We start from the raw sequence: 26695 nt of genomic DNA on the forward strand, positions 1-26695 counted from the left end.
AGAATTGTCTTGTTAAGGGGGCGCCTGGGTGGCACAGCGGTTAAGCGTCTGCCTTCGGCTCAGGGTGTGATCCCAGGGTTATGGGATCAAGCCCCACATCAGGCTCCTCCGCTATGAGCCTGCTTCTTCCTCTCCCACTCCCCCTGCTTGTGTTCCCTCTCTCGCTGGCTGTCTGTCGAAAAAATAAATAAAGTCTTTAAAAAAAAATTGTCTTGTTAATATCTTTTGGGGCGGTTGCTTTTGGAAATGTATAGAACCACAATACTTCTTTTCTGTTGAGCCTGTACCCTGCAACTTTGCTGAATTCACTTATGAGCTCTAATAGCTTTCTTGTGGACAGTTTTGGATTTTCTATAAATGGGATTACATCATCTGCAAATGGAGATTGCTTTACGTCTTCCAATTCAATTTGGATGCCTTTCATTTCTTTTTCTTATCTAATTTCCCTGGTAGGATTTTCAGTATGTGTTGGGTAGCAGTAGTGAAACGGGCATCCTTCTCTTGTTCCTGATCTCAGAAGGAAATCTTTCAATGTCTTACCATTCAGTACAGTGTTAGCTGTGGTTATTTCTAATAGGGCCTTTAACACGCTGGGGCAATTCCCTTGAACTTCTAGTTCTCTGAGTGTTTTTATTGTGAAAGGATGTTAGATTTTGTCAAATGCTTTTCTGTGTTGATGGAGATGATCGTGTTTTTTTCTCTCATTCTATTAATGTGTTGCATTACATTGATTTTTGGGGGGCTGAACCCTCTTGCACTCCTGGGATAAAACCTGGTCATGGTGTATAATCCTTTAATATGCTGTTGGATTCAGCTGATTAGTATTTTGATGAGGAGTTTTGCATCTATGTTCATAAAGGATATTGGTCTGTATTTGTCTTTTCTTGTGATATCTTTATCTGGGGAAGGGAGCTCCAAAACTCTGAGCAGGACCAAGAAGGGGGTTTCAGAATATCTGGGGGAGGGACTGTCAGCCTCATGGGGTCAGCATGGCCTCGGGAACCACGCATCGGTGGCGTGGAATCTCTGTGCAGACAGGACTGTTGGGGAGGATGCTCACTGCTGTGTCCTGAACACCTAATGGAGAGCCTGGCACATAGTAGATGCTCCCTTGATATCTGTGGAATGAACCGATGAACACGAAGTTGGAGAAGTTCAGAATATATCCAGTATGATTCTACTTAGGTGGGGTTCAAAAGCCAGCAAATCTAAACTCTGCCGTTCGGGGATGCATAGACTGTGTGTTACCTCTGGGCACGTGGAAGGGGCTGGGAAGGGACCTGGGGTACCAGCTCCGGCTGCCAAAGTTCTAGTTCTTGACTGCGGTGCTGCAGCGCCGCTCTGTGGTCACTGAGGACATCATGGCCCAGTGGTTGCGGCGATTTCCCTGGTTGGGGCAGCCAGCCCACAGGGGCCAGCCTGTCCTGACAGCCCTCTAAGCATCTGTGGGCTTCTGCTCTGCTCCGGGCAACAGCTGCTGTGACTGCTGAGAGGGGCTCTGTGCCGGTCAGTATACTCACCCCAACTTCCAGGCTCTGCAGTCAGATTCAGAGACTGGCGCGGCAGTGCTGAAAGGGGCTGACTTTGGAGCTCATGACCCAAGCCCATCCTCAGATACTTCTTAAGATCTGAAGCCCAGCATCCAGCCTTCAGGAGCAGGGCCGAGCTGGGCGGAAATGAGTGAGGTGCCTAAGATGTAAAACGTACGGAGGCACCTCCCTGTCAGTTTGTGCAAGGGCTGGGTGGGCACTTCCGTGATCCTAAGAGTAAGCACCTCTTCAAAGGTTGCTGTAGGCACCCCACGCACCTCACTCTAAACCCAGCCCTGCTCAGAAGAAGTCAGAGAATACTGCGAAACCACGTACTCTCACTTCTATGCTGAGCAGCAAATGGGTTAGCTTTGAGGGAGTTTCACAGAGGCAGGGCTTTCCACCCTGCCCCAGGGATGGAACCGGCGGGGAGGGCCAGTCAGACTGAGGCAGCTCTCGGACGACGGGAAGTGTCAAGGCAGGGGTGAGAGGGCTCAAGACATAAGCCCTCAGCACTGATTGACGAAGGAACAAGCAGATGGTTCCAAGGCTAGCTCAAATGAACCAGGTCTTCCTAAGGACCTGGGCCTGTGTTCTGGTTCTGCCTGAGAGAGGCCACGGCAGACCCGGGTTCATATCCTGTGACAAGTGTACCATCTATGGCCCAGACGCACTGCTTACCAACACCCCCAACACACACACACACACACACACACACACACACACACACACACACACACCCCTCCAAGGTTCATTAATAGGATACTCACTCACTGGGGAGGCTGTGAACCGAAGGAGGGAACCTATACATGGGTGAGAGCAGACGCTTCCAGACCAAGTTACTGGAGGGCAAGCACAGTGCTTCCCAGGGAGAGCTCAGAGGCAGGAAGACTAGATCACGTGTCTGGGGAAGCGCAGGTGGGACAGGGTATCACAAAGCAGGCCAAGCTCACCCTTGAGGCTCTGTGAGACAGCTTTATGTGATTTACAACAGATAGGCCACTTTTTCTTTTAATTGTGTGTATTTTACAACACGTTAGCGAAACTATAACCAGCCCGTCACAACTATGATTTACGTTTTAGGACAAGGCTGTGTAAAAGCGAGTTGATAACGATAATGTTAAAGTGAGTTCTAATTAACACACGGATGTGGCACCACTGCAGCCTGTGAATACAGTGGGTGACAAGTTGTCCTGAAGTTCCTGGGACTTTCCTGCTGTTAGCACTGAAGTCCCATGGCCCAGGAACCCTCTCAGTCCCAGACACACCAGGACAACTGGTGACCTGTGTGTGAATGCCTGAGGTCTGCGATATGCTGATTTCGGGCATTTGAGTCACACAGACCTGCTTCAGCTCCTGGTCCAACCCTCACTGGCAGCCAGACTTCCTGGTTCTCGTTAAGATCACAGAAGTTGTAGTGAGAAGTAAACGGGAAACCTAAATTAAGGACCTGGTGGGGTCCGTGGAACACAGTGGGTGATTAATCAGTTCAGCATTCATTCAACAAGTATTTTCTTACACTAAAAAATTTGACACTTTTATGCAGGAACCACCAAAGTGTTAGTGTTTAATAGTTAACAGCACAACTGACCAACGTCCAAGATGTGAAGTGACCATGTTCAAGACACTGGGCAGGGTGGGGGGGAGTCATTCTATAAACTAACTATATAATATGCGATACGAAGAATGCACGCTTTGTAATAGAAAACCTGTCTACATGTAGTAGTTGCTTCAAAAAGCCGGTCAGTCTTCTCTAGGCTTATAAAAACGGTGCTCCAGATTTCAGCGTAGATTAGCAAACTTCAACTCACTGGTGTGGCAGGTATCTTGTTTTTACCTTCCGGTTCTTCCACCCCAGCCTGTGGCGTGAGGTCTGCAATGCTTTTTCGCCGGGTGGTCAGTGGGACTACTCATGTCCCCGGTTCTTCCAATGATCTGGTCAGACATGGTCTGAACTTTATCTTGCATCTGTTGCAGGGTGTCTGCACCGCTGAGGTGAGATCCTGCATGGTTTTGGGGTCAGTCTCGGCCGTCTCCCCCGTTCCCTTCGTTCAACAAATATTTGAGCACCAACTGTACACCAGGAAGCATGCCAGGTGCCCCCAGTGCAGCAGGCGATGAGCTTATGTTATCAGGACAGCAGTTAACAAGTAACTCACAAAGGCGGTGACACAGAGAGGGGCCAATATTGGAGTGCACAGAGGGGCATCAGTAGGAAGTAGGATGCAACCTCAACCCTCAACAAGAAGCCTCAAGACACAGAGCCTGGGGCCACCAAGTTCCCAGCAGAAGGAGGGCAGGCCCAGTTGGGAGACCAAGTGTGGGTCACCCAAAGGAGTGGAAGCAGCGTGGCCGAAGACCATGCCACAGAGGCCACTGAAGGAGTTTGGATTGTGTTCCGGGCGATGGGGAGCCATTGCGGTTTCAATGCAGAGGAGCAGGACTTCACTTCTGGCTACAGTTGGAAGACAGATTCACCCGACAATGGCGACTGCCCGAGCTCAAGCCAGATGCTGACTTGATCAAGGGGTGTAGCCACAAAAATGAGGAGTCAGTTCCCAGAGAGACGCAGCAGGACTTAAGGACTGATCAGACATGGGAGGGGAGAGAGAGGAATCAAGGGCAAGGAAGCAAGTCACTGCGACCAGGATCCCTGAGCAGCAGCCGTTGGGGCCTGTGTGCGGGTGGGGGATTTGGCAGAACACTTCAAGTCCGCCTTGCGATATGCTGCCCCCAAGGTGCTTGTGTAATATCCATATGGAGCCAGGAGGGGTGCAGCAGAGATCTGGGTCGGAGATAGGGGCACAGGGGGCGTCCACACGCAGACGATTCTGGTATTAACTCATTGAACCTTCCCCACCTTCACCACACCACGAGGCAGGCAGGCACTAGTCTCACCCCCACGCACAAGCACGAGGCAGAAAGGCTGACGGACAGGGCTCCAGTAGGATATATTTTTGTACTTGTATTTATAATTCAACAGCTGGTAAGTCTTATGCTCTTGACTACTCCAGGTTGAGAACTTTGTACGCGTTCAGGCCTTGGCTGAGCAAGCATCTGTCGAGCTTGTACTGCGGGCCAGTGCTGCAGACAGCGGTGAGAGGAGCCAGCAGCTGCCCAGGAGAACTCCTCCTTCTCTCCACCCGCTCCACCTCCTCTGGCCAGATATTCCCATCATCAACCCAGGCTCCCAACCTGAGGATCCCTAAGGGATCAATGAGCATGTGGAATTGTATGCAAAACTACCCATGTGTCCAGATGTGTCAGAGAGTCCCTAACCTAAACTGATTAAGAACCAGTAGTATCGTTCATGAGAGCCAAGATATGGAAACCACCTACATGTTCACCAGTGGATGTGTGGCTAAAGAAAATCAGTCATATATACAGTGGAATATTAGTCAGCCATGAGAGAGAAGGAAATCCATTTGTGACAACATGGATGGAACTTGAGGGCATTATGCTAAGTGACGTAAGTCAGAGAAGGAAAGACACATCTTGAATCATATCACTTACATGTAGAATCTAAAAAAGGCAAACTCAGGAACAGAGGTAGAACGGTGGTTGCTAAGGGCTGACCAGAGCTCCATGCTGTGGTTTCTTTCCAAGGAGGCTCTGCTTAGAGCCACGGAGGCTGGAAATGGGTCAGCTTCTCCCATGGGAATTCTGGACCCAGGTAGGAAGGGCCTCAGAGGTGCCTCAGAAAAAGTGAGACTACGCTCTGTGGCAACCGTGACCTAGGGAGCCAAGACTAGCAGTGCTGAGGGAAGTAGACGAGAGGGGTGAATTCCTACCCCTGGCCCTATGATCTAGGGCCAGTTCCTTTCCCTTTCTGGACCTCTTTTCTAATCTAGGCACTGAGGAGCTGGGACCAGGTCATCTTGAAATTCTAGTTCCCACCCCCACAACCCAATTTCCTAGCTTGAGAGTGTGACCTAGCTCTATCTCTGCATGATGCACTTGGAGGTGTGAAGGGTGCACTGCGGAGGGCTACAAAGTGGCCACCAGGGCCCACGTGGGTATGGGCAACCCTGCTGCGGACAGAGGCTGCTCTGCGCCCCTCCTGGGTCTCTCCTTCAGGAATGAACCTTGTAGCCTAAGCACAGTGGGGCTCAATGTCTACTGGGACAAATCACCCTAAGCCTACCACACTGACCCCAAACCAACACTGAGCTAATTTTCTTGGACCCTACTGACCTGAGCTCCCTTTTTGACCCTGCTGCCTTTTCTTGGTGCTGACCACAAAAGCCATTTCTGGGTGGCATACTGGGTTCATTTTTTTTTTTAATATTTTAAGAACAGAAATAACATTAAAATAGATGTTTGTGGAGTATCAACATACCTTTTTTTAAGCGCAAGCCCTGTCTCTAACGCTTAGAGAGCTATTACCCAGCTGCAATCGACTTTCCTGAATTTTCTTAGTTCTTTTTCTTCAGATTTCAACTGTGATAAATAGTGTCTTCTCCCAAATCTGTGATTGTCTTGGTAGCCGATTCACCATTCCCCTCCTTTTGGGGATCCACAGCCTTTTCAGGTGTCCTGCCCTCTCCAACTCCAAATGCCAGTCGGTGTGAGCCGCAGGGAACAGCCAGACCATTCCTGCTGGTACCAGAGGAGGAGTCCACACTTCCGCCCATCCCCTTGGTTTAGAGAGCTCCTCATATCTTTCCCATGAGTCACTGTGCTCAAGTGAGAGTGCTTTGGTTGCTTCATGCTGGATCTCTTTGAGGAGAACTTCCAGCACTGGTGACAGAGCCCAGGTTCCTGCCTCGCCCTGCACATGCATTAGAGCCTAAGAAAAGCTTCTTGGTTGTCCAGGCCCATCGCTCTCTGTTCTTTGGGTGGAAGGGGAGGGAGGGGGGCAGGAAAGAGACTGTTCTCAGGGACCTTGCTGGCCTGTGGTGTGTACGACTCTGTCCAGCAGCAGCATCCGTCGCTGGGACGGCGTGACGGAGGACAGCTACTGCTCTCTACCGGATGCGGTACCGCGTACAATGCTCCACGCCGGCCCAGACAGAGGAACTGAGGCACGGGTTTGTGATGCAATGGTACTGAGTAGCAGAGCTGTGTTTCTACTGTACCACAACTGCTGTGCCTTCCAGGATACGCTGAGAGTGACCAGTGAGGTTTCTAACTTTGAAAATGCCTCTACTCCCAAACTTGTACCACACATACTAAAATGGACACTGACAACTGGTGCTGCTTCTGTTCACGGCTTCCATTTGGTCCCTCACGTTCCTATGAACAGCAGCTCGGATCTAACAATTGTGTGGAGGACAGAAAACAGGCAGCATGTAGGTATTACACTTCCCAGAAACTGAAAACAGCTCATAAGAACATAAATGTCTCACAAAAGCTTTATTTGTGGTCACATCTACGGCTCTCATGTCAGTATACAAACAACTCAGTTCAGTGCAGTGCTTCTAATACAAGTCATATAAAACTGTGGAACACAATGAAAAATAGTGCACTCGATACAAAAATAAATTACACTTTAAAAGCTACTGCAAAGCTTTACACATATAAAAAGTAAACAAAAAATAGTTAGTGAGGTCCTTTTAACTATCATATCCAGAAAAGAAAATTTACTTATGAAAACAAAAAGAGCAAGAGATCTGTGCTGAAATACCTCCTTGATAAAGAGAAATCCTGGGAAGTGACTGAATTATTGTCTCAAGCAAAGTGATGAAGAGACTCACGTACCCTATCTGAGAACTGGAAATCGTTACAGTTCTACCAATAGGCTAGCACAGCAGAGTTCGCTCGGGACAAATTTCTATAACCCAAACAAACTTCCTCATCCTGAAGGCTGATAGACAGGAAAAGCTTCCAACTTTCTTCTGATCATTGAAAAACCAGAGTGTTTACCTTTTTGAGAGGAAAAAAGGACAAATAACATAGAAATGTACATTCTTCAGTCTGCAGAAGATTCCAGGCCTCTCAGCAACTGAAAGGCTGAAGGCAAGATCGATTAGAAACTGGTGAGGCCTCACAAAGACTCTCAGAGCTAGGAGACGCATGACTGCACCCTGTCCGTGTGCAAATGAGGGTGCCAACGTCTAGAAATGTCAGGTGCCTCTGCGTGACAGCTGCTGCTGCAGAACCTGTGAGACTATCCGCCTGACTCCCAGGCAGCCACGCTGCCACGCCACCGAGCATGGAATCGGAGTCGGCGCCTGCTTTTGTAAGTGGAACTCGAGTGGAGCATAGCCAGCCCAGGCGCGTACTACTGTCTGTGCTGCTCCTGTGCTCTGGCGGCACGGCTACCTCTGCTCTTCACAGAAAAACTTCGCTCATCCCTGCTCTAAGTGAGAAGACAAGAACTTGGCTTCTCAAGACCCTTACTTATAGAAAAAGATGGAAGATCTTTCTCTATGTAAGTGACTGCCAAATAATTCTAACAAAGTCTCTGAAGTGACACCTGAGCTTTCATTCTGGGGCTTATGCAAGAGAAGATGGGGGTGCTAGTTTTAGCCAGAATTGGGAGGCATAGGAGAACAAGAAGTCAAGATGCGAGAACTACCCAGGGCTTTCATCCTCAACTGTCCACAGAGCATCTGTGATTGTGCAAAAGCAGATAAGGCGAAGATAAACAGTAGGCTGTAAGAAATATTTTTAAACAGAATTTTTCTTAAAACAATATAAACATTTTAGGAAAGCTGTTAAGGGTATGTCTAAATTTATCAAGACCAAAGGAACCCAGTCATTCCTTTGTTCACCAGTGTCTCTTGAAGGGCAGGCATGAAGAACAATGAGCCCTCCGGTGTATACATAGGTGCTACTACCAACAATCTTAAGAAATAGGAGCTCGTTTATCATTTTACAAGTTCAGAAGAAGAGTCGAGGGCAGAAAGCTGAAACCTACCATTCTTATTTTAAACCACCATGCCAACTCTCCCTTCCCCCACATGGGCTGTCCCACGGCCTGACTTGAGGTTCCTCACCTTTCCGCTCCCCCGAGGCCTGCAGTAGACGCCTCCTGCATGCACGGCACTATTCTAAAGTATTCTTGGGGTGGAGCGCACACTAAGCCATGAGACGGGGGCAGCAGCAACAACCCAGTCCTTGCAAGCCCCACAGACCCACGAGGCCTGGCAAGACAATAAAAGAAGCCCTGCCACTCTCTCAGCACCAGCCTCAAATCTGCTCCCAGGTACAAGTTCCACCATCACTAATCCTAATGAGTTACTACAGTCAAATCTGGTACTGGAAAATCTGGGAAGAAAGTAACCACAGAGGAGCTGAGCCTGTGGCTAAAAGCCTTCTGTTATCTGCTGCCGATCTGGGTCTGTTATCTCAGCTATAAATCACCTCCAAACTACCTTCAAACGGAAGAATGCTAACAGCTTTCTAGCTGGAGCCCTCAAATAAACTATTGTTCTTGCTCTCTTTTCAAACATGCTCTCATTACTTCTGACTTAATTAAATGTTGCCAATATTTCTTTTTAGCTACATTTACTAAAGTGCATGGGAACCTCATTCTAGAGAAAAACTTCCTGCCCAACCAGCTGTCATTTTGAACAGCCAGTAGGGCTATTCCATCTCATCTGAGGATCAGCCCTTTAGTTCATCGGATGATTCTTGGATGGGCAGGTGGGTTGTGATCTTTGCAGGAGAGGACCATGCCCTGAAGGTCAACAGCGGGTCATGCCACCGGCGCCGCCCCTCCTCCCACTTCAGTGTAACCGACCTGCCTTCTTATCCAGTATTATCTCGAATCTCGCTCGGCTCACATTCTTTACTGACTCACATATATCAGGTTTTCTCTCATCACAGAGACAGACTTCTCCCTTCCCTCTCGGACACGTTCACAGATATCCTGAGCCCTGCCATTCTCTGCCCTCCGCCCTCAGATGAGCAAGGACAAAAGCAGTGTTACAGCAACTCTGGGGAAGGCACCAGCACCAGTCATGACAGGGAAGTTATACTCGACAGGTATCTAAACTGCCAGTGCTAATTCATCCTTAAAATAGTAATTTCCATGTTCACCACTTCGTGTCAGGACAAAAGACAAAATCTCCTCCTTTTAGCCTGAGGTTTAAGTACATTTTAAGAAAGTCCTTTTCAATATGCTAACCAGTAAGAATATAGGAACCAAAAGACACACAGGTTATAGAATATTTTCAACAACTTATTCCTAAATTGTAAAAAGTTTAAAATAAGGATGGTGCTACCTCCTAAACTGGAAAGGAAGCTTAGGCCCTCCAACCTAGTAAGACCTTAGCTGCTCTGTGGTTAGATGCAGAACCTTGACCTTTCAGTACATCTGTCATTGTCAGCACATTGGAAATTTATGTCCACTCCAGCATGCTTCGGGTCAGGCCCCTAGTCAAGCCCTTGGTTCTAGGTGTCACTTACAGCTGCGAGAAAATTTGTTTTACAATTAAGAATTGGCAAGAGCTCCACCAATGAAATTCACAAGCTCAGCATAATGGCTAAGGGGACGCGGCCAGCAAGAAGTGCCAACTTTCTTTCCTTCAGCAAAGTTGTTCTGTGCAAAAGTGGTTTCCAAACTCTACAGCTCCCTGGGAAACAGCACAAGATTAAAATTCCTGAGCTTTCCAATCAGACACTAGTGTGTGTTTGCTTAGCACATGACTATGCTACAGGGAACCCGGGACAGTCCAAGTCATGGAGTTTTAAAAATCACAAAACCAGATGTTCTCTTGTGCTGAGCAACATAAATTAACACTCAATTATATACATAACACAGGGCAGAAAACTAAACATCAAATTCCAGGAGGTACAGTTTGACATCAATCCTTGATCACAGGGATTAACAACAATAATGCCAACATAGTTTCCACCTCATCCTCGTTTCCAGCAGCAACTGCGGTTTACCTCCTGCATTCTGAATTTTTAAAGCTAAAATAAGAGTGCTTTTCTGGAAGTCAGGATTGCAAGAGGCTATTTTTTACACTCTTCTCATTTTCTATATGCACATGTGCTACTTTAACATCCAGACATTTTTTTTTTTATATCAGAAGTGATTAGGAACTTCTAGAGACTTTCTAAAATTAACACAAAATTCCAAAGATACGAGTTCTTACAGTATGCTAGGTACAATTTCAGACATAGGTGTTTAAGGAACAAAACCCCCTCGACCCCCGATTCCCTATTTCTGTCCTGGTATTTTCGTTTTGTTTTGTTTTCTTTTAGTTTACAAGTTCTAAATTTATTCAGCTCATATTAAAAGGAAATGGAGCCTGTATCCAAATTGGTGCCAGTGTGGAGAAGTGACTGCTGTCCCTGTCCAGGCTGAAAAGTTAGAGAGTATGTGTGTGGTGCACGTGAGGGCTTCCTGTGGGGAAGCAGGGCTGAAAAAAAAAAGACGCAAAATATACACAACTGATTTCTCTGCATTCTTCTCAAGGTTTAGCTTACCTGGACGTATTAAGATAGCCAGTCCGATAAGAAGTCAAAAGTATGGGAGACACTTGAAAACCTTCTGTATTCTAAACTTTTCTTTAGTACTGTAATAATTGTAAACAATTAGGCCTCAAACTACCTACATGATATGCTCATTAATTTCCTAAATTCCTGACTTCCAGGTACTGCATGGATAAGGGCAACTTCTCTAACAGGTGTTGGGATAAGGACACTCACCCTAATACTAGAGAAAGAAATAACATTCAAAAGGCCATTACTGACTACCAGCGACGGCCTGGTTATGGAGGGGTTATGAACAATTATAACCACTAGATGGGGCCAAGAGTTTGAAGGAAACAACAGGGAAAAGAATTCCCTTGTCTGAGGAATATACAATTTCAATACAATTATAGAAAGTAAAAGACCAGATATCCTCATTTGGGCAAATATGTAGTGTAAACCCTTCCAGTTGGACGGAAAATGTTTTTTATTGAGTTGAAGTCAAATCTAGGTGAGCTTTTTTACTCACAAGAAAGAACAAGCTCCTGAATCTGAACATTCCAGCGGAAATGGATTCCAGGACGGACAGCTGCAGAGTGCTGGGCATTCCAGTTACAGGTGAGAAGGAGCCAATCCCTCAGAGCTCAGTTGTCAGTAAACACTTCTGCTTCAAGACAGTTTCTTCTGCCAACGTTGGAACAGAGCTGAAGGGAAGAAAGAAGGGGTTATTATTCAGTGAAACTACTGGGGTGGGAGCAACCTGCATTTCTTCACCAGTGCTACATGGAGCAGGTTGAGAGTAAATTACAGACCTAAATGACTATGCTGCAACACCTAATTTAGCAATGAGACATTTACAGAAGGGAATTTTCTAAATAAATGACGCTTATTTCATCTTGAAATGAAATCTGAAGTATACCAATTTTCCCTACTGTCTTGAATAAAACATACCAAACAATCATTTCCTAATGAGTCAGGGTTGTTATTATGAATGGCAAGAATAGTACTGTGCTGAGCATGACAGCAAACCTGTTCCAGAAGACCAAGGTAAGTGCGCACACTGTTCTGTGCTTTACATAGACACAGTCCCAGATGGCTGTGGCTGAGTTCCCACACCAGTTAATCTGCTTTGTCAGAGTTATGGGAAAAATAAAAGGATGTGGGCTTTGCATGAGTGCCGAAGAGTCTCTGCCATAACTGAAGAGCATGAACTCAGAAGCAAGGATGTAACGTCATCTCTCTTGGTTTCATTAAAACTTAACATCAAAATACACAGTGCAAAGGACAGAGTTTAACATGTCGAAACTACTAACAAGCTTGATAGTTGAAACAGCAGTCACATGTACCAGCCTTCTCCATTTCTACTACATAGAGACAAACACTTTCAACAGTTTTTTTTTTTCTGGCACTTTCCTTCACTTTTCTGTATCTGTTTCTCCAAGTATTCTAACAAATCCCGGGATTTGTTATAAATGCAAATTCTTAGGCACCACCCCAGACATACTGAATAGGAGGCTCTGAGGATGGGGCCCTGTAAGCTGTGTTTGTTTGTTTTAAAGATTGATTTATTTTAGAAAGAGAGCGAGCACGTGAGTGGGAGGGGCAGAGGGAGAGAGAATCTCAAACAGACTCTGCCCTGAGTGATGAGTATGGGGCCTGACGCTGGGCTCAGTCTCATAACCTTGAGATCACGACCTGAGCTGAAACCAAGAGTCAGATGCTCAACCAACTGCACCCCCCAGGCGCCCCCCTAAGCCATGTTTTAATGAGCCCTCCAGGCGACTGTGATACACAACTAGCAAAAGTCCAAGTGGCCTTTGGACTGTTTTCTACAATGACTTCCTGCCACGGATTACGAAGGCTTACCATTCTTAGAGCCCACTCACCAGCTACCCAATCCTTCCTTCTTACCTTTTCAACACAGTTAAATGAACAATTTTCAGCGTGTTAATATTCAGTGTTTGTCGTAATTATGTAAATATTTTCACAACTGATATAAGCATAGTGCATTTTTCTCTTATATAATTTGCTCTTCCTGGACTGAAGAACTGCTTCTTTGTTTCACTGTTTGCTCCATTTTCTGTACTTATTTCTAATTTGTCTTTAAGCTTGCAGCTAAAACCATGGATCTCTCCACAGTACATTCAGACATGCCATGTAATTTTTCAAAAACTGGGGGAAGCCATGTTTGTGTTTTTTTCTTGGCAATATCTTTCCTGGAACTCTATATCCCCCTCTTCAAATCTGTACAGAATTTTCCTAGACCAGTGGGGCAGCTGCTGCCTCAGAACTTTCCTCCACCTTTATCCTGGTCAGTTCCTGCACCTGTTTTCTGTGTCCCGTGTCTTCCTCCTTCTTGTATAATCACGTGGTTTTGATGGATTACATCCTCCAGTGAGTAAATGCCTGAATAAGACTGCATGGGAAAGTATACATTTTAGAGAAACTGCATATCTACTCATCTCATTCTAATCTCACACTTCATTGATATAGTCTGGATATAAACATCTAGGTGAAAAATAATTTTCCTCCAGAATTCTGAAGACATTGCTCCATTATCTTCTTGCTTTCAGTGAAGTGTGCTATCATTCTGATTACTAATCCTCTCATGTACTCTTTTTTACTTCCCTCTCTGCAGACTTATATCCTCTCTTAAGTCCGATATTCTGAAGTTTCATGATGGTCCCTGGTGTTGTCTATTTTCATTCTCTGTGCTGGGTACTCAGGCCTGTTTAATCTAAAAACTCAAGTACTTCTGGTTGCCTGGTTGGCTCAGTCTATTAAGTGTCTGCCTTGGCTCAGGTCATCATCTCAGGGTCCTGGGATCAGGCCCACATTGGACTCCCTGCTCAGTGAAAAGTCTGCTTCTCCCTCTCCTCCTCCCCCAGCTGATGCTCTGTCTCTCAAATAAATAAAATCTTAAAAACAAAACAAAACAAAAAAAACAACAGAAACACCTGAAGTACTTCTGAGAAATCTCAATTCCTTTGACAATTTTCTCTTATTTACTCTGTTCTTTCCGGATCTTCAATGATTTATATATTGGACTGCCTGGACCAATCCTCCAATTTTCTCTTCTGTCCCAGTTTTCATCTTTTTGCTCTCCTTTTTTGGATTTCCTCAATCTTATCTTCCACACATTTTTGGATTTTATTTTTAACGTGGTTAATAATTTCTAAGAATACTGCATTTTCTGCTTCCTTTCTTTTTCATTTCCTGTTAGTGTGGCATGGATGCAGCACCTCGTCTCTCATGAAACTATCTATCATTTGTGAAGTTTCTGATGCTCATGTTCCCTTCTTTTCTCCCTGTTTCTTTTCAGTTTACTGGTTCCAGTTTTTCCTTAAACATCTGGAAATCTTTGGCTCTCTTCACACTTACAAGGGAAGCACCTACTCATATTTAAAAGTGAAGCACTGGAATGCCATTTGGAAACTGTACATACGGGCAAAACTCACTAACTAATGGGCTTCTGGTAGTTGCAGAGGACCCAGCAAAGCTGTGTCCAGACTTCAGACCCACAGAAAATGAGATTACGATTACAGTGTTGTTTTAAGATGCTAAATATGTGGCAATTTGTTACACAACAAACTAATATACATAATTATGTTTACACGATTCATCTGTATTGCTCTTTATGTAGCTATTAATGGGCTTTTGGAAAGTTTTAGCTTGGGCTATTATGAATAGAGCTGCTGTAAACATTCTTGTGCATGTCCTCTCATAGACATTTATTTGTACTTCTACTGGGTATGTATGATAGAATCGCTGAGTCACTGGGTATGTTCAGCTTTAGTTGATACTGCCAAACCTATTTCCAACATGGTTATTCCAATTTAAAAAGCTCCAGTTGTCCCATATCTTCACCAACGATTGATACTATGTGTCTTTTTCACTTCAGCGATTCTGGTAGTGTACAGTGGTCTCTCCATGGTGGTTTGAGTTTGTTTTCCTCAATGACTAGTCAAGTTGCACACTGTCTTGTGTAATACTTATTGACCACCTGGATATCCTCTTGTGAACTGCCTTTTCAAGTCTTGCCAATTTTTCCATTTAGCTTTTTCTTATTGATTTACAAGAGCTCTTTATATATTCTAAAGATTCTTTCTTTTGTCAAAGACAGAGAGACAGAGATCAATGGGGAGAGGAGGGAGAAAGTGCAAGTATTTTCTCTCACTCTCTGGCTTCCCTTTTTGAGATCTTGAAATTATTTCTTTTGATGAACAGAAGTTCTTGATATAATCCAAGTTACCGATTTTTTCCTGTTATTAAAGCTTTTTGTGACCTGTTTAAAAAATCTTTCCTGATCTCTGGGATGTTTGCTTATATTTTCTTCTAAAAGCTTTATTATTTGATGTTTCACATTTAGATCTGCAATCCATCTAGGATGGATTTTTGTGTATGGTCTGAGGTTGGGTCAAGATTAATCTTTTCCCACATGGATATTTAATTTGTCCAGCTGATTTACTAAAAAACCATCCTTTCCCCACAGCACCGCACCCTCCCTTTTTCACAAATCAGGTAACTGTATATGTGTGGGTTTGTTTCTAGACCGTATTCTATTCCACTGGCTCTTTTTTTTTTTTTTTTTTTTTTTTGAGGTATGACTGACATATAACATTATATTAGTTTCAGGTGTACTACCTGTTCTTTTTGATCTCTTTAATTCCTCTATGACTATTTTGTTTTGGGAAGGAATGCAGATAATCTCTTCTTTCATCTGTAATTTTTAATTTAGACGTCCTAAGAACTCATATTTTATTGTGTAAACTCAATTACAAAGCATTATCACCTGGTTCTCTGCACATAATCTCTATTTATACAGTGGCAATTTACTAGGCATATAAATGGTTAGAAAAATAACCTCTTAAAATTGTATATGGTGCTATTTGACAAGTACATGTCAGTTCCCTACGGCGAGTCCCATGCTTGTTTTGTTCACTGCTATCTTCAGTGCTGCCAAACCAGATAAAATCAATGCCTGGTACATAACAGACATTCAGTAAGTGTTTGCTGAGTGAGTGATTATATTACTTTGAAGACTGTGGAGATAAGAGAACAATTTTAAAATGAAACTATTAATTTCCCAAGTTAATCGGTTCTAATAATTTTTCCAATTAATGAGGAAATTTCTTCTCTAATTAGGAAAGCATCTATTTCAACTGACTTAACACTCTCAAGACCAGGAGGATGTGAGAAACAGACATCACCAGGAAGAAGGCTGAAGTGAGAATGAAGGCAATTGTACATCTTTTGCAAAATAGGTACAGTTTTGGTTCTAACAATGAAGAGTTGAAGAACTACATGCCAAACAAAAGTTCTTTCGAGTCCAGCTTCTGTTTGTAGCAAGCAATATGTTGAAATGAACCTGTAACAAGTATTGGTAAAAGGTGTCTCACTCACAGCCCTCGTCTTGGGAATCTCCTACCTCACTCTTATCTATGACTCTTCACCTTATGGATGAACAACATAATAGTAAAGCATTAAAGGAAAAGACATAAGCGAATTCTAAAATAAATATAAATTTTTAAAGATAAGCCTGTTAACATTTATGAGGACTTCATATAAAAAATATAAGGGCTTCATAATTTTGTAGAAAATTATTACTGACAAGAAAACAGAAAAAAACACTATTCCAAATAATAGAGAAAAAAATTTATCCAGGTTCAGTTAAGTTCAGTTAAAGGAGAACTAACATTACTGCTATAAATATATTAATTTTATTATTTTTTCCTCCTAACAGATGCCTAAGAACTGCAATGGAGAAATAATTTCCTCACCTGGTGACAGCATCCACCAAGAATGGTGCTGGGGGAGAAATCAACGAGATTACTTCTCTGCTACCATGTCCCTCCTTCCCTGCCAAGGACGGTCCACTTCCTGCCAGTCCATTAGAAAGGACACTGCTTTGCTGAGGGAGACAGACACAACACCTGAGCAGAGGTGACAACACTGGCCTGGGCATCAGCAGTTCAGCTCCAAGCCATCTTCCCTAATGATTGTGGTAGTAAGTTAGAGGATTTTGATGGTCATGGGCTGCTTTGGTTTGTTTCTTACCATCCTTCACCTCAGATTTTTATTTTTGTTTTTGTCAGCATCCTTAAGCCTTTACAAACAGAAAAGCTAAATCACTAGTTTGAAGCCATTAAGTTAACAGAACTTTGGGAATGACCCCACATCTTTAAGGGAAAACAAGAGTCAGGTAATCCTTTCGGCCTCACTCTAAAAGGGTAACCAAAATAAAAATTGCAAATATCATTAACTTACTGGTACAATCCACCGTGGTGTGATCATGGATGTTGAAGATACCTAAAATAAATTGTATATATGCGTTTACTTTTAGGGAAGACTTATTTTCATCATCATTCTCATAACGTTTTCTACTACGGAATGTACTGCAGAGGGAGAAAGTTCTTAATGGCTCCCCCTGAGCTGATGGGCACTTTGAATCCAAGATCCTTTTCTACAACACAGATGCTGTACTCACCACTTAAGAAACTGTCATAATTTTGAGAATCTCTTTAAAAATGTTCTACTACAAGAATGCTACTACTACTTTCAGTTCCTTATTAACAGGACTTCCCCCACCCCCAACCCAGCATCCAGTTTAACATTTTATTTTCTGACATTTCAGTTCATTACAAATAATCATAGCCTTCTTGGTAGCATCCTGAACAGTGGATTATGACTAATCCAAATGAAGAAGCACAAAGAAAAAAAATCTGTTCATATATAGGTCATTCTCTAATTTATCATTCATGTATATAGAAACGCTCGTATTGCTCCTGACTCATAGGGGCTTTGTTACATTAGCTTTTTAATGTTTGATTTTCTAGACTTTACTTCTATGTGTAGAATTATAAGCTAACAGACTCTCCTACTTTATAGAAACTTAGATTAGTCCTTAGACTCGTGGTCTGAGATTCTGATAAGAAAAAAATTTATGTAAGTCCCTGTCTTATTAATAAGTTAAGTGAGCACCAGAGGAAAAAAGTACAAAGTATGACTTTCCCACCAAAATTAAGAAAATGCACTTTTACCATGGGAAATACAAGGAAGAGCGAGAGAGAGAGAGAGAATATATGGTAAAGGTAAATAAAAAATGGTTTGGCAGAAACAAGTCCTATAATAACCATAATTACAGGAAATATAAATGGATTAAACTCAATCAGAGGATAGAAATCCTCAAATAAGATTTAAAAAACAAGATCCAGCAAACTGTTGTTCACAAAAGGTCCACTTAAGATCAACAGATACAAAAAGGCTGAAAATAAAAGGATAGGAAATTATATACTAGGCTATATAAACTTAAAGGAAAGCTAGGGGGTCAATTTTATATTAGTCATAAGGGAAATTAAGAGAGAAAAAAGGGGCAAGGAAGGACACTTCAAAGTGCTCAAAGGAGGTGGAGAAAGTATAATTACCATTAATATATATGCACCTCACAGCATATCTGCAAAATACACAAGATGACAGATTTAGCAATAGATGAGAAGTGATTAATCAATAACTGTTGACAGGTATGAAACATACCCTAGAAACTGAAAGAATATTAAAGAGACTCAGCAGATTGATTAATGAAAGAATTCAGCAAGTATGCTAGACACAAAATCAACTCTGAGTTCCACAGTAAAAAGTAAAAAACCGTTCATTATTATCAAAAAAACTGTAACAAAACTATGAAGTATTTAGCCTAACAATCTAAAGAAGACTTACAGAGAACATTTAGAGACTCTAAGATGAGAGAAAACAGAAATATCTATCATGTTCATGAAAATGAAAAGACATTACAAAAGTGTCCGTTTTCTCTAAAATAATCTCTAAATTTAATATAAACTCCATTAAAATGCCAGCAGAATTTTGGGGGAAATCTGACAAACTGATGCTGAAATTTACAAGTAAGAATATACTAGGTATCAGTACAAAGCCAGAGTAATAAACACAATAGTAGTAGAGCAGAAAAAGAGCCCACTGGAACACAACAGAAAGATTAGTTAACACATCAACTGGGAAAGGATGAGTTATTTAGTAGATAATATTGAGAAAATCGTCTCTTTTTATGGATAAATACAAATTTGTGTCATATCAAAACCATAATCCTCCCCCAAAGCCTCATATATTTCAAATTGGTTAAAATCTAAATGTGAAAGGTAAAATAAAATTAAAGCTAATAGAAACAAACAGAAAAGAATATCTCTGTGACCTCAGGGGTTGGGGTGGCAGATGAGGAAGGATCTTTTCAAACCCCAAACCCCACACTATAAGGAGAAAAAAAATGAAGAATGCGTGACATCAGAATAGAAGGTTTCTGTTCGGTGAAGGACATACACTTATTTTACTCATCCATCTCCATGGTGATAGACATACGCTGTCTCCATGTCCTTGCTACCTGTCACAAATGACACGGTGATAAAGATGCCTCAGATGTGTTAGTACACAGATTAGAAGAAAGTATTTCTAATATCTAAGACTGACATGGAATTAATATCTAGACTATACAAGGAATTCCTGAAATCAAGAAAAAGACAGGAAACCTGACAGAAAAGTGGGAAAAAGATACAAATAGGTGATTCAGTCAAAGAGGAAACCTAAAGCGGCATTAAAATAATGGAGGAAATATACCATCTAACCCATGCGAATTGAAACAAGGAGACAAACCCATAAAGACAGAATATATTAGGAAGTCAGATAAAGTTCAGCTTAAACTGTTGGTAGGACTTGTAAACTATGGGAGCCATTCTGGAGGCAGTGAGCGATACCTACTATTCATATAACCATGCAACCCAGCAATCCTATTTGTGGGTATCTATCCCCAATTCTCCCACAGTACGTTCAAAGAAATATGAAAAATTTTTTCAAAGTTATATTAGTTTCAGGTGTACAAGACAATGATTCAACAATTCTACACATTTCTCAGTGCTCATCATGATAAGTGTACTCTTTACCCTCTTCACCTATTTCATCCATCCAACCACACAACTCCCCTCTGGTGACCACCAATTTGTTCTCTGTATTTAAGTCTGTCTTATTGTTAGTCTCTTTTTTTCCTTGTACGTTTGTTTTGTTTCTTCAATTCCACGTATGAGTGAAATCATATGGTATTTGTCTTTCTCTGTTTGCCTTATTTCACTTAACATTATACCCTCCAGCTCCATCCATATTATTGCAAGTGGGAAGATTTCATTCTTTTTTATGGCTAAGTAATATTCCATCTCACACACACGCACATGCACACGCACACACAGAGCCCACATCTTCTTTATCCATTCATCTATCAATGGATATTTGGGTTCCTTCCATATTCTGGCTATTACAAATAATGCTGCAATAAACAGGGATGCATATGTCTTTTCGAATTAGTGTTTTCATTTTCTTTGGGTAAATACCCAGTAATGGAATTGCTGGATCAGATGGTAATTCTATTTTTAATTTTTTGAGGAAACTTAATACTGTTTTTCACAAATGTTTATCTAAATGAATGTATGAAAGATGCCTGGAAGTACATATAGCAAATAGAGTAGAATGGGTGCCTTAGGGAAAATGGGGAATGGAGGACAAAGGGAAATAAAATAAGACAAACAAAAGAGAAGCCTTGCATGGACCTAAGAAGATAGTCTGCCATGGACTGAGAGGTATAATTAATTTGGGTGTCTGACTTTTTAAAAAAAAGATCTCATTAATAATAGCACAAAAAAGCAGGAAAGATCTGAAAATAGTAAAGTATAGAACTTATATTGGGGGGCTATAATGACAAAGTTTAAGAAGAGATACAGGAAGTCTTGAATGAGAAAAACATTGTATTCTTAGCTAAGACATAGATTATCATAAATATTTCAATTCTTTCCCCAAATTAATTTATGAATTTAATGCATTTACAAATAAAAATCCAAAGGACTCTGGAGGGGTGGGACTAGAAAAAGTTATTCTAAAAATCTTCTGTAAGAATTAACAAGCAAGAATAACAGAACAGTTACATAATGATGCTTGTCTGGCCTTACTCTGTATCAAAATCAATTAAAAAGCTAAAGTTGTTAGAAGAGTGTTACAGTTCTAATAACAGAAATCTGTAAGTGTAACAGAACAGAGAGCCCATATGCAGAATCTAAAACGCATGATATTCTAAATCTTGATTTAAAACAAAACAAAAAAAAGCATTCTAAATTTGGAGGAAAGGGAAAACATATCAGTGATGTAAAAAAGTTGTTTAATCAGTGACTTTCATCACTGTATCCACTTATGATAGAGCGCACAAGGAATATGGTTCTGAGTTAGGCCCCAGGGAGTCCTTCTCTGGGCTTGAGGCCATCTTGCATTAATCTTTGAAGTTACTTCTTTTATCTTTATAAAGGATTATCATGGCTCAACACTGACCCTATACCTTTTGTCTTCTGCCTGCTCACTTTTCTACACTTGTGATTAATTCTTATCCTTTGGTAAAGTCTCTGTTCACTGATCTAAGCTAGTGGTTACCAAAGGGTGGTTCTCAGACCACATCTACATCACTGGAACATGCTAGAAATGCAACTTCTCAGGCCCTAACCCCCACACACCAAATCAGAAACTCTGAGGGTGGAGCCCAGCATTCTGTGTTTTAATACACCCTTCAGGTGACTGATACACACCCAAGTTTAAGAATTAACGATCTAAGCAAACATCCAGGTCCAGAGAAAGTACCATCTGTACTTCCAAGCCTTTAGAATGAGATCTAGTTCCCACAGCAATTCTTGTCATATTACTCATAACACACTGACTGAGTTATTTGTATACTTTTCATCTCAACCATACAGAAGTCTCTAGAGGGAAAGAAATGTTTCTTATTTGTATTATAATTTGGTCACAGTACCCACCACAGTATCTCCTATACTGCAATAACAATCCATCTGTTCAATGCCAACCATTCTTTTGCTCTATGTCCTTATTGTTTCAACTCTTTATGTTTATCCCCATATACTTCCTCTCATGTTACTTAATACGGTGTTGAATTACAAATAGGCTTATAGTAACATGTGGTTACTATACAATGACACATAAATTTAAAGTGGTGAAATTTTAGTAGAAAGGCAAGGCTAAGTGGTTACTGAAATATGACCTCTTTTTAAATGAAAGGTTTTACTATATGATTAAAAAGGCAAAAATTGGAATGTAGCAGGAATATGTTTCAAAACAGAAATTCCTTTCCACCTTGCTGTTTTAAAGCATATTTACCTGAGGTGTGACTGTGTGGTCCATTAGATTCTCAGTTAGAGATAAAAGCAAGGCATCCAATTCATCAGTAGCATCCTATGAGAGATAAAATATATATAGCTGTTGAATGACTCATTAATCATCAAACTAAATTTTTTCCATATTCTCTCAACTTACAACTCTGACCCAGCCTTTGTTGGATTTAACCTTTAAACAAACAGGGATACTCAAGAATCATGGTTATTATAGTGATTCCCCTTTGCTTGGAGGGGAACCTAAACCAAAATCAGAAGTTGAAAAAGCTGAAGTGTTATGTGTGGGCGCCTGGGTGGCTCAGTCAGTTAAGCGTTTGCCTTCAGCTCCGGTCATGATCTCAGGGTACTGGGATGGAGCCCCACATTGGGCTCTCTGCTCAGTGGGGAGTCAGCTTCTTCCTCTCCTGCCCCTCACCCTGCTCGTACCCTCTCTCTCTCAAATAAATACATAAAATCTTTAAAAAAAAAATAAAGTGGTTACGTGAATTTTCAGAGAGCTACTCTTTTTGGTGAGATACAACTTGGGTAGGGTTAAGACTGTTCTGGCTCTTAGCTCTTAGACTGGAAGAGAGATAAAAGGTTCAGCACAGGAGACAGTGAATAAAGAAGACGCCTAAATTCCAAAGACTTCTTTATCCAGATGTACTGGTACGTCACTGTTTGAAAAAGAGTACAATATGAACTTCCCCCATAAATGTTAATCAATACTTTTTAATTAGTATTTGAAGCACCTAATATAAGATGGATCTCTGTACTACAGAGAAAGAGAGAGAGAGAGAGAGAGACAGTGAAGGTAAGTAGGTAGGTAGGAAGAATTTAATAAGAATAAAAGATAAAATTCCAAACTGGAAATAAGAGAAATAAGTATCGAGGGTGTAGTCACATAACAAAAAAAGGCCCTTTATTTATACAATCCTATTTCTATCTATCTGCCTTCAGGCTGTGGTCAATCTATTTATGTCTCAACATTCAACCTAATTTTAATCACACACAGGGGGGCACCTGGGTGGCTCAGTTGTTAAGCGGCTGCCTTCGGCTCAGGGAGTGATCCCAGGGTCCTGGGATGGAGCCCCACATCGGGCTCCATGCTCCGCTGGGAGCCTGCTTCTTCCTCTCCCACTCCCCCTGCTTGTGTTCCCTCTCTCACTGGCTGTCTCTCTCTCTCTGTCAAATAAATAAATAAAATCTTTAAAGAAAAAAAATCACACATAGGAAAAAAATTGTTCTAAAAAATTTTCTCTCACTTCTCACATCCCCCTCCTCTTAGGCCACCCCTTCCCACCTGTGGCCTGATAGCCCCCAAACAGTGTGTATGTATCTCTACCACAATGTATTAAAATTCTCTCTCCCAGTGGAATGTAAGCAGTTTGAAAAAAGATGCCATGTTTAACTTTTCAATTTTTGAAACTAGCATGCTGTCTGGTACACATTATAAAATGCAATAAATCTTTGGATTAAATGACCTCTGTTCCAAAAAATCACAAGTTTCACTCCATTTTCAATGATCAAAGATGGCACTATATCTTTTTAGAATTTTAATTAGCAGAAAGGAAGCTCCTTATTGAAGATATTTTAGGTTGGATTTTTTAAACCCAAAAGTCTGAAAAATTATACACCTAAATTCTTAATTATACACTGTCTTTGGATAGTGGGAATACAAGTGATTCCTAACTTTTTTTTTAATGAAATATTTGGCAAATTTCTACAATGAATGCATCTATGTAGTTAAAGAACAAAATGGTAAACATTCATTTGCAAGGATAATTTTTCATTTAACTTGCAAATTAAAACATTCAATGGGCAATGAACTGGGTTTCTATGATTTCTGGACTGGTAAGGGTGTGACAAGGGGCAGAAAAGCAGGGGCTGTAACGAGCTGGTTATACTGCAACACAATGATAGGGTGCTGTTGTTTCAAGCAATCAGTATTTCTTTAGGGCCTACTATGGGCCGTCTACTGTTTGAGACACTAGGGAGGTATAGCCATAGCCAGCATCAAAAAACCAAAAATCCAAAGACCACCTAAAACAAAAGACCAACAAATTAACAGAAAAACTGAAGAAGCCCTGAGATACTCTTGTGAGAGATTTGACGATAGGATTCTCTCTAGAGAACTGAGGCTCAATGCTTTTCTCATAGCTTAAGTTCTGGTGTCAATCAGAAATCACCTGATGTCTGTGATCATACCACAGGACTCAAATCAATATAGTCTTTGGAGAAACTTTCAAAAGCAAGTGTTGTTACCTTAAGAACAGAACCATTTGCTGCAGGTGTGGTATGCATCAGAGCAAGAGAATCTTCAGGGAAGGGCACATTATTCTCATTTAATACAGCACTGGAAGAAAAAGATAAATTCACATCGTGGAGCACCTATACAGGCATAGGGAACTTGTTCGAAGAAAGGACTTCAGAAAGAACAGTAATAATTCATGTAGAGGAAGAAGAAATGGTAATTTGTGAGGAGCGTGACAGCAGTCAGTGTTGCATTCATATGACTTTGTGAGACCCTTCTCCACCCACCAAGTAACAGTTTTCACATCCACACCAGACTCATTCACAGATGGATCAAAATGGTAGATTATTTCGCTTCCCTTTTAAATTTCACTGAAAGTTCAGAAAACATTTATCTTAAAGAGAAAGATACAGAAATAAGATAGATCAACTGAATGATTTTTAAAAGCTGTTATCAAATACACGAATGGGAAAGCTCAGTGGACTAGAAACTAACCAGAATACCTGAGATATAGGAGAACAGTCAGAAAACCATAGGGACAAGCCACCATCTAAGGACACAGGTTGGTGAGCTGTGCTGCAGAAGTCAGAGCATTGCAAAGGATGTGGAGAAACTGGTACCCACATACATTGCTGGTGGGAACTAAAAATGTTGTAGCTGTATTGGAAGAGAGTTTGGCAATTCCTCAAAAAGTTAAACATAGAGTTACTACATGACTAACTCCGCAATAACCCTTCTGAGTATATAGAGAATTGAAAGTATGTCTACAAAAATTCTTGTATGTGAATATTCATAGCATAGCATAACAGTCAAAAAGTGGGAACAACACAAGTGTCCATCAATTCATTTATGGATAAACAAAATGTGGAATAGCTAATATAATGGAGTATTATTCAGCCCTAAAGAGGAGTGAAGTACCAATACATGATATAATATGGATCAACCACAAAAACATCATGTTAAATGAAAGAAGCCAGATACAAAAGGACACATATTATGTGATTTCATTTATATGAAATGTCCAAAGTAGGCAAATCCAGTATGTGGACAGACTGCAATGGGTGTGGTGTTTCTTTTAGAGGTGATGTAAATGTTATGGAATTAGACAGCGGTAATGGTGCAAAACTTTGTCAATGTACTAAAAAGCACAGAATTGTATACTTATAAAGGAAAAACATTATGCTACGGGAATTACAACTCAATAAAAAAAAAATAAAAGAAAAATGGTCTAAATCAACTACAGTAAAATGTGAAGATGTTACAAAGCTTGATATGTGGTATACAGATAATATATAATCTCCACAGTTTTCTCTATGCTTGAAATAAAGAATTTCCTTTTTTGAAAAGGGGGTACAGTAGGGGCAATTGGGTGGCTCAGTCAGTTAAGCAGCTGCCTTCAGCTCGGGGTCATGATCCTGGGGTCCTGGGGCTGAGCCCTGCAATGGTCTCCCTGCCCAGCAGGGAGTCTACTTCTCCCTCTCCCTCTGCCCTTCCCCCTACTCATGCTCTCTCTAGTTCTCTCTCAAATAAATAAATAAAATCTTTTTTGAAAACGGGGGGGGGGGGACAGCAATTTCTTTACAGTGTTGTATGGCATGGGAACAAAACAGATTATAGAAAAGGAAAAGGTCCAGAAATAGACCCAAGTTTAAACAAGAACTTAAGGATATCTTAAAGAATACACTTCAAATCCTAGAGGGAAAAACAGATCATTCAAAATATCAACAGCCATTGAGAAAAGCAAATCTAGAAGTTGGAGTACATTCTTGGTTCCTTCCAGCTTTAAGAGTTCAATGCACTGAAGCAGTCCCATCCCCATTATCCTCCTATTGGCAAAAATAATTTTTTTTTGATGAAGTTCTAAAAGGCTCTAATAAAAATGTTGTGGGCCAACTGATTTACTGCAATTAATTAAAAGATTAAATTGTAATTCCAGTTTTACCCTGATTAAAGAAAAGAGAGGCACAGAAGGGACTTGGACAGAACAGCAAATAAATTTATTTGAATAGTGCGAGAGCCCATAATAAGAAAGTTTGTAAGAATGATGCCACTGTGATAACAGAATGGCACTAGAATTAAGAGAAAAATATACATTCTTCACCATGTATAAGATTAAAAATACCTTTAAAGGTTGCTTTTGCTCTGCAGTTTGATTCAGTAAAAGAATGAGAATGTAGAGAGACAAATAAGAAATACCTCCAGATAATCTGAAACAAGGTAGTAAGCAGCTATGTAATGGACAGAAGAGTGAATTCAAGTTATCTTTCAAATAGATAGCCTGCAATTATGTGGTGATACACTGAAGAAGAGGAAAAGAGACCAAAAAAGAGTTAAGACCAAAAAAAAGT

At 41.3% G+C, this 26695-nt stretch overlaps 1 protein-coding gene and 1 pseudogene across 3 annotated transcripts in view; both read right to left on the reverse strand.

Annotated features, from left to right (window-relative positions):
• Positions 1-219: 219 nt before the first annotated feature.
• On the reverse strand, positions 220-3946 carry LOC117795908 (annotated as a pseudogene).
• Positions 3511-26695, reverse strand: part of EPB41L5 (erythrocyte membrane protein band 4.1 like 5) — a 65697-nt gene continuing 42512 nt past the window's right edge. For all 3 annotated transcript variants that reach the window (XM_034654403.1, XM_034654401.1, XM_034654402.1), the window contains 5 exons: positions 24359-24449; positions 22101-22175; positions 17163-17204; positions 16676-16806; positions 3511-11599 (listed from right to left, as the gene is read on the reverse strand). In XM_034654403.1, coding sequence (XP_034510294.1) covers positions 11533-11599; positions 16676-16806; positions 17163-17204; positions 22101-22175; positions 24359-24449 — 406 coding nt within the window. In that variant the 3' untranslated portion in view covers positions 3511-11532. The remainder of the gene's footprint in view (positions 11600-16675; positions 16807-17162; positions 17205-22100; positions 22176-24358; positions 24450-26695) is intronic.

Source organism: Ailuropoda melanoleuca, chromosome 2, assembly GCF_002007445.2.
Source record: "Ailuropoda melanoleuca isolate Jingjing chromosome 2, ASM200744v2, whole genome shotgun sequence".
Taxonomy (NCBI): domain Eukaryota; kingdom Metazoa; phylum Chordata; class Mammalia; order Carnivora; family Ursidae; genus Ailuropoda; species Ailuropoda melanoleuca.